This window comes from Notothenia coriiceps, unplaced genomic scaffold (assembly GCF_000735185.1).
Source record: "Notothenia coriiceps isolate Sejong01 unplaced genomic scaffold, NC01 NC01_scaffold00030210, whole genome shotgun sequence".
Lineage (NCBI taxonomy): Eukaryota > Metazoa > Chordata > Actinopteri > Perciformes > Nototheniidae > Notothenia > Notothenia coriiceps.
This window is the reverse complement of record NW_011362911.1, coordinates 339,466-348,048: the sequence shown is the minus strand read 5'-3', so window position 1 is coordinate 348,048 and position 8,583 is coordinate 339,466. Positions and strand designations below refer to the sequence as shown.

Sequence of the window (8,583 nt, the reverse complement as noted above, 5' to 3'; positions counted from 1 at the left end):
GAGTACTGTAGAAACAACACAGAGTACTGTGGAAACACACAGAGTGCTGTGGAAACACACAGAGTACTGTGGAAACACACAGAGTACTGCTGGAAACACACAGAGTACTGCTGGAAACACATGAAGTACTGCTGGAAACACATGAAGTACTGCTGGAAACACATGAAGTACTGCTGGAAACACATGAAGTACTTCTGGAAACACATGAAGTACTTCAGAAAAACGCGCCTCCTGCATGAGGGAAACGACCCTCTGGATGTGGACCACAAGCTGCCTCTTTCTATGCCTGCAGGTCTTCCCACCGTCCATCAGCATGCACCTGGTGTCTCTCGCATCAGACACATCACAGCCCATCCTCTTTCACTACGGACCCCCATGACACTTTGATAATTGCATCCTGTCTTATTAGAGGCTCCTCTGAAGGCTGGAGAACCAACATGGCTGCCTCTTTCTCGCATTACAACATTCTCTGCAACATTTCGCTCATTGTTGTCATTTATTCCTGACATTGATATTGTTTACTTCATCTGTGTCGTGTCAAATGAACTTATAATCATTTGAAACATATAGTCTTGTATTGACACATAACATTATGTTCGTACGAGGAGTTTGACTTGGTGTCATGGAGCAGACATAAGAGTAAAATGAAAACACAGAGAGAGAACTATTTTAAGAAAACTATAATCACATTAAAACATGTTAAAAATAATATAGTCAAATATGGCAGTATTTACATAGAAATAGAGTAGAGAGGCGAAGTCCCTCCCTTTCCTCCATGGGACCTTATTTCAGAAAAAGTATGTATTGAAGTCAATGGAGAGAGAAAGATTATCTCTCCATCCCGTTTGAATTGTGCCACGAATTACACATATGATGTTTGTCAATTTAAAAGATAATTTTGCAAGTCAAAAAATAAAAATGTGTGGTAAAACTGTGAAGTAACACTTTGTGTGAAACCGCTCAATAAACTACATCTCCCATCTCGCACCACACACCAAGACGGCCGTCACGTTGGCACATTTAACTTCTTTCTTTCAGAATGAGGCGGAAAGTATTAAAAGAGGTGAAAATCACTCCAAGTCTGGGCATGTTGAGAGCTGTACATACACACAAGGGGAGTTAGTCGGTTCCGTAAGAGCCAGCATGCGGGACCGGGACTCTGGGATTTGTAGTCTTTCTAGTTGCGTATTTTTCATAGTCTTATATTTCAACAGTTTTACGACAAACTGACTTTTTTGACATGTATTTTTTATTTTTTTTAATTGACAAACATATGTGTAATTCGTGGCACAATTCAAACGGGATCGAGAGATAATCTTTCTCTCTCCATTGACTTCAATACATACTTTTTCAGAAATAAGGTCCCATGGGTCGGAAGTAGATGGGCGGGACTTCGCCTCTCTATGGGATTTTCTCCACACTTTTTTTTTTTGTTAGGAACCACCTTTTTTAAATCCACCAGTGTGGTATTTACTGACAACTCCCTCTCTTCCCCTCTTCTCCAGACACAAACACTCACCAGTGTGGTATTTGCTGACGTATTTTAGGTTCTAATAAAAATAGAAACCAAGTGGAATTTGTCCAATGTACTGACGCGTAACCACCGTTTCTCATTTCATTCATCCATTTGATAATGTTATCAACTTAGGAATCCCTGACATAAAAAAAGTTACAATACAATTTTTCTAGTCGACCAATAGCCGTCACTTAAGGCGATTAGTCGACTAATCGTGGCACGTTTGTGATATTATGATTATAAATAAATGTTTTTTCAATTATTTTTCTCCTCCCTAAATGGTCTCAGTTTCAAAGGCTCACACACACTTTTTTTTGTTGGAAATCACCTTTTTGAAATCCACCAGAGGGGTATTATTTACTGACGTATTGTTTGTCGTGGAACAAAGCGTTAAAATCTCTCCAGCTTGTGTTAACCACAGACCTTATTTCAACCATTCAGAAAACCATTGACTTCCAGAAAAGGTCATCATTTTCAAAATGCTCTTAGGTTCAACTTTGGGGAGTTTATACAGTGATATAGGGAGGACGGATTTTATAGGCTGACCCTGAAGGCAGCATCTGCCTGGTTAGATGGGATTTGTCCGTGTGATTTTGGGTGATTGCAGAAGCGCTTATGATACGTTATGAGTTGTTTTAAATCCACCAGTGTGGTATTTACTGACGTATTTTATGTCGTAGAACAAAGCGTTCAAATCTCTTCAGCTTGTGTTGACCTTATTTCAGGCTAACAACCAAAAACACATTCAGAAAACCGTTGACTTCCAGACCAGTGGACAGGAAGAGTTTAAACTGGGACTCCTTCCTGCACCACTCTATACAGGCCAGTGATGGGAGACATGTCCCCACGTTGGCTTTAGTTTACCTGCATGACCATTCAAATGCATTTATTTGCTTCTACCCTTACCATTCACCCCTACAGCACTTGGAGCAGCACTGGTTTGTTTCTGTGAGTCATACGAGGGTCCGATGGTCCCCAGGTCCTACAGAACAATCAATACAACTGAAGTTAGACGTTGGGGTAGCCAGCAGGTAGCGAGACAAAGATGTCCCGTGTCAGTGATAGTATGTTATTATAATGAATGATGAATAAACCTGGTCCAAAAGGCCGAATTTGGGGTATTCCTCCTCGGGGTCTTTGCTGCCGGGGTCCGGGTGCTCCTTCACCAGGAAGACATCTCGCTCTTTACTCTGGAGATAAAACACAAGTACTATTAGAAAGATATTACTATATGATAACAGTAGTATTTGGGTTGTTCAGTGGAGGGTCAGACATAATATTGGTTCTCGGGATAACCTAGTATTTATAATAATAATAAAGCTTTATTTATACAGCACTTTTCATACAACACGTGCAGCTCAAAGGTCCATGCAGCACAATATAATACAAAAACATCTGATCAGACAGACACAAGGAGGTCAAATCTTTGATAATAAAATATAATAAATAATGGTTTCTCTCCGACAGATAGGACACAAGAGGACTGAGTCCATGCAACAATATAACATATATTGGGCGGTGGTGGCGAAGTCCATAGGGACTTGGCTTGGCAACTGGAAGGTCACCAGTTCAAGTCCCGGCAATACCAAGTGCTACCGAGGTGTCCCTGAGCAAGGCACCGTTCCCTACACTGCTCCCCGGGCGCCGTACATAATGGCAGCACACTGCTCCTAACACTAGGATGGTTCAAATGCAGAGAAACAATTTCCCCACGGGGATTAATAAAGTATACATACATACATACATACATACATACATATACAACCCCATAAGCCAAAGTGAACGTATAGATACAACAGAAATACAAATAAAAACATAATAGTAATAAAAATGCCATAATTCTAATAAAGGTTACGCAATTAAGAAATAAAAAAGACCAACGTCAAAAGAAATGTTGCTACTGAAGCATGTTAGATAAATAACGAGGGGTTGCTAATAAAATGCTAATCTAAAAAGGTGTGTCTTTAGCTGGTGTTTAAAAATGTCCACTGAGTTTTCCTCTGATACAAAGAGCAGTATCTTTTTTATTTCTCTGTGTATCTATGTTTCCAACTTAGTTTTTATACCCCCGTTATCTAGGCCCTTTTTGTATCTTTTACATTACTTGTTACATGTTAGACACTTTTATCCAAAGCGACTTACATACTCAATACTGTAGACAATCCCCACAGGAGCACTTTGGGGTGAAGTATCTCAGGGACACAACGACATGCTGACTGCAGTGGGGTTTGAACCTGCTGTGACCCCCTGATCCCAACACATACGCACAACCCACTGCGCCGCATGCCTCCGTATCTTGTTATATGCCTATATGTCACACTGTGGGACTGCGAGGAAGGTATTNTATTATACGACTTGATTGTCCTTCCTCCTTATCTTCCAAACATTTGGACACAAACTTGCATTTTCCCCATGACGATGTTGCGTTAGCAACGGCGTAAACGGAGCTCTCGGCGCTTTATCAAGCAGTGAGCGTGAGATGTCCCTGTTCAGATGACGTCTAAATCCAACGGGACGCCATAAATAAACCTACACCAGAATCCACTAACACACCATACGGTCAATGATGCTACATTCAGGCCGACTGTAGAATACAACCCTTCTACTGTATATATACAGTAGGCCTACTTATTGAAAACAAGCTACAAAATGTAATACCATGGAAAATGCCGTTTAATACTTTTTAATAGCCTTCATTTTCGCTAAATTGATTTATCAAATCTTAAAGACCCCGCGGACACCCTGCTTTAGTTTTCACATATTCTACTGGATACCACTTATCAAATGCATTTACTATAATGCTGTCGAATTATAGAAAAGCGTTAATGTATTTTCCTTATGACTTTTCTTACGACAAACATGTGTTCTTATGTGTTGACATAATTTCACTTTAGCTTAATTTAATCATGTTTTCTTTGAATAAGTCATTTATTTGCTTATTTTTATTATAAAACTGTCCATATTAGTTATACTTTCTATAGTGTTCTAATAACAATAATTCATATTATTTGTGTCTATAGTGTCTTTACTGTTCTATAAGGTGTTCATACGTTTGTTATGTCAGCATCTATAGTATACTGTTTATTTTCCTATTCCCTCTATAGTGTATTCAACATTCATACTACTGTTCAGAGTGTTTGTAACTTATAATACTTTTCATAGTGTACATGCTTTTGGAATTTTTTTTTATATCTGTCATATTTATATGATGCACTTTACTGCTTCTCTTGCAATGCTGGTTAGAGATGATAACAGTACTTTTACTCTGTGCAATGACAATCAAATGTAATCTAAACTATTCTTTATCATGCTTTAATAGAGAGCAGGAGTAAATAACACATGTTAGACAGCTCACCTTTGCTGCTTACAGCTGCCGAGTCAGACACGTTTCTCTTGAAGGCCGTGTGGTGGAACTTGGAGCTCTTCGATGTCCCGGCTGACACCGAGTGCGGCTTCATGTCCACATTCCCGGCCTGGAAAGTTCCAGAAGAATCCCTGCCCTGGTTAAATGTGCCCAGACTACCACGGCTTCCCGGGTGGCTCTGAGACATCTGTGATCTGTTGCTGGCACCCTTTATGGGAATGTTCCACCCTTGGTAGTTCACAGTTTTACTGCTAGTCTCCGGTAATGAGTTAGAGCGAACAAAAACACGTGGCGACCGAATATTAGCACTGGCACCGGCGACCATGAGCCGGGATGTGTCGATTGGCACAGGGGTTTTTCTCTGCCTGTCTACAGAAATATCTTGCTTTGCTTGGCAGTTGCTGGTGCTTGCTTGCTGTGGCTGACTGTTAGAGATCTTCTCCACAGTGTCACATACCTGGTAGAGCAGCGCGTCATCGTCCCCATCATCCCATGAGCTGTCTGCAATGTCTTTAACAGAGTCTACACCACCCTTCTGATATTTAGTGATTTTGTCAGGAATAGGAATAGACAGCACAAAGGAGTCAAGGAGGTCGTCGTCCTCCCAGTCGTCATTACAAGATGCCTTTGCTCCAGCAGGATGTGCAGCTGTTTCCTGCGCGCGGGCCGATGTTGACGAGCCCTGGCTCAGGAAGCCGCTGATTTGTTGGGTGGAGGAGTCAAATAGAGCGTGCAGCTCGGCCTCCACCTGATCCGATGGGTCCTTCACATTACTAAGGACTGATGTCTGCTTCATGTTGTCATCAAACTGCCTGGCTAGTTTCTTGAGGTCGTCCACGCTATTCTTCCTGTAGAGAGAAAGAAAAAAAAATAAAGAGAAAATGTGAATCTGGTGTTTCTTCTAATCCAAAATAAACAAATGCTACTAGTAAAAATTAACTTTAATGCTGGCAAATAGTGTTTGTTAATGTAGGCAATGAATCTGTTGTCCCGAGTGAGAGAATTTCTGGTTTAATGAATAGATAACACACCTTGAGGACCTCTTTCTCACGCTTGGCGTTGGTGTTTCCGGTGTGCGGTGGAAGGCACCGTCACCTATCCACTGCACCAGAGGAGAATCATTCTCATTCCGCTTCACATCCTTTTAAAACACACAAAATAAGCAATAGTTTAAGAATTGTATTCAAAATAATTGCAGAAGAAGTCAAAAACCTTAGTACAGCGCCTCAAACTGAGTGGTACAACCAAGAAAATAAGAAAGAACTGACCTTTGGAGCAATACGGTTGACAATATCGGATATTTCCACAACTCTTGTGTTCACGTGTCCGGGCCCTGGAGACAGATAGAAACTATTACTGACTAAACGCCCTAAAAACAATGGAAATTACTTATCATAAATATGATCCAAGTTGTGTTTTCAAACACAAAGATTTTTTTGAAAGTATTATTGAAAGTCATTTCAGTGTTATTGCATTTGTATGGTCATATAGCATCATTATTTGTATCTATGTGTAGTTTCCATCCCCAAGTAAAACAGCAAGACGCATCTTTAGCAGGTGTGCAGGTTGTCAATTATGTATAAGCTCATTAAGCTGTAATTCAGATATAAAAGTCTGTGATTTAAAAAATAAATAAAATGGAAACAGAAAACAGATGTGCCCTATGTGTTGCTATTTGGTTTACCAGTACCAGCTGTGGGCGACGCAGAGTCCCAGAAGATGTCCTGTGATGGTTCTCCATCACCTGGAGAATCCCCATTATTCAAGCCGGGGTATCTGCTGAAGCCTATCCGCTTTGGGCTCTGCAGATCTGTGCATCAAACACAAATCAAGTGTTAGACTATATCCTCCATGTTGTTCCATGACTACAATTAGTTTGTGCATTTAGGAAAACAATATACATGATAGGACTAGTATAAGTCTTCTTAGTGTGACATTGTTGATGTAAATGCTACTTCAGAGGCTTTTCTGAGATGACAAGAATTTAGATCTGAGAGGAACACTTAGTAACATTTATGCAACTGGTAAAGTCCTAAGCTTCTGTTAAACAGCTGATACCATCAGCTTCTAGCAGCTACAGAAAATGTAGCTAACAGTCCTGCAAAATTAACATCTTAATTGAGTTCTAATATGACCAACTTAGATCCCAAACCTCATCCTAACGTTATGCGTCAAAGACACCGTTGTATGTCAAGTTTAAGAAGTCATTGCTATATATTTAATGCCTTTAAAAAAATCTAATTCGATGTCTCTCTAAGTAAGAAGATGCTTATCAATATATAATATTTCCCACGTGTCACATAGATTAACATTGACACTAAATCATGAACTTAAATGTTTATGGTGTATTGTGACCATTGTGACATTAGTTAAAGTAATAAGTGAAGTCAGTAAGCATGTTGTCACAATTGCGTTTGATCTAATGGCCGCTGCCGCCGCCGCTCCCCCTAGTAGCACACAGGGTTGAATGGCTTCAATCCACCAGTTGTTTAACCTAATCATTCAGAGCATTAAATCAAACAGATCTGCATCCTCACCTTTACACATGGCTGTTGTTGGTGTGCCATGTATTTGCTGTCCTGTTTTCTTGTCCGTTGTGTTGTTGCTGCTCAGTTTGCAAATATTCCTCCACATCTCAGTGAACTCAGAGCCATGTGGCTGTGACATCGCTCACTAAAACTACACACATAGCGCAACCTCTGCTGTACATTGTTGTGTTAACTGCTCCGTAGATGATTCGTGTCTTGGAGCAGCCAGTCTGATAGTTTATATTCACGGTTTGTTAATCTGTTCCGCAAACACTTTTGCCGTGTTTTTGAATTGTGCTCCATCCACCATGTTTAGCCGGCAACGTCATCAAACTACGGGTGCCGGGGAGCTTCGTTCGACGGCGCTGCAGTAGTTTGCGAAATGCAGAAAAACTGCGCTGTTGTGTTGTCAAGGTATGAACCATAGACTGTAAGGTAAGAACGTAGACTGTAAGGTAAGTAGTGAACCATAGGTAAGGTATGAACGTGTGTTTGTCAGAAGTTTACTTACATGTTCCAATGGCTTTACCATGGCAGAAAAAGCAAATAAAATGTCCCAAACCTGCTTTTTATGTGACTATGCTACATTCACTACGTGAATTACTAGCAGCTAGTTACTTTGTAGATTTTATTATACGACATATACAATGAGCATATCAATGTCTAGCCTTTGTTACAGTTAATTAAACAATCAGTAAAATATTATACTGAACAATACTGTACATAGCTCCACAACATTGAAACAGTATAATACATAATAATCTAACTGAGTTAAAGAGTTATTTTTTCTCCCATAGTTAATACTTTTACTATTAGACACTGAATAGGTTTTGCTGTAACAACTCATAAGGCTTTAACCTAATGTACTACTAACGTTAAAATAAGCTACACAACTTTTATTTTCCACTGAAGTATTATGACATTGTGTTATTTATTTGAACTGAAATCAAATATCTGAATAATTCTTCCACCACTGAATATTAGTGGACGAGTTTGGATTTTAGAGTATAATGTTTATCTTTGAGAAGTGATACTGCTGATCCACTGAAGCCTCTTTAAGGGTCAACAGCAGTGCCTGGACTTAAGTGGTGTACCAGTGCTTCAGACTACATAAAATAAAATGTGTCTCATCGTGTTGTCAGTTTCTGGCAACATTACCAATGCTCTGAAAAAAC

General features: G+C 39.9%; 1 protein-coding gene and 1 long non-coding RNA gene across 3 annotated transcripts in view; both read right to left on the bottom strand.

Moving 5' to 3' along the window:
* LOC104959300 (uncharacterized) overlaps nt 1-7,794 on the bottom strand; it is an 8,708-nt gene extending 914 nt beyond the window's left edge. Inside the window, exons 1-5 of one of the 2 annotated variants that reach the window (XM_010787169.1) lie at nt 7,418-7,794; nt 6,565-6,690; nt 6,149-6,213; nt 5,912-6,021; nt 4,872-5,728 (exon numbers count right to left, since the gene is read on the bottom strand). In XM_010787169.1, coding sequence (XP_010785471.1) covers nt 4,872-5,728; nt 5,912-6,021; nt 6,149-6,213; nt 6,565-6,690; nt 7,418-7,547 — 1,288 coding nt within the window. In that variant the 5' untranslated portion in view covers nt 7,548-7,794. The remainder of the gene's footprint in view (nt 1-4,871; nt 5,729-5,911; nt 6,022-6,148; nt 6,214-6,564; nt 6,691-7,417) is intronic. The other variant, XM_010787170.1, reaches the window with a different exon arrangement.
* LOC104959299 (uncharacterized) lies at nt 2,005-2,701 on the bottom strand. The gene is made up of 2 exons (XR_799848.1): nt 2,611-2,701; nt 2,005-2,498 (listed from the first exon to the last, which is right to left on the bottom strand). It is a non-coding gene; the product is annotated as an uncharacterized lncRNA (long non-coding RNA).
* Nucleotides 7,795-8,583: the final 789 nt, after the last annotated feature.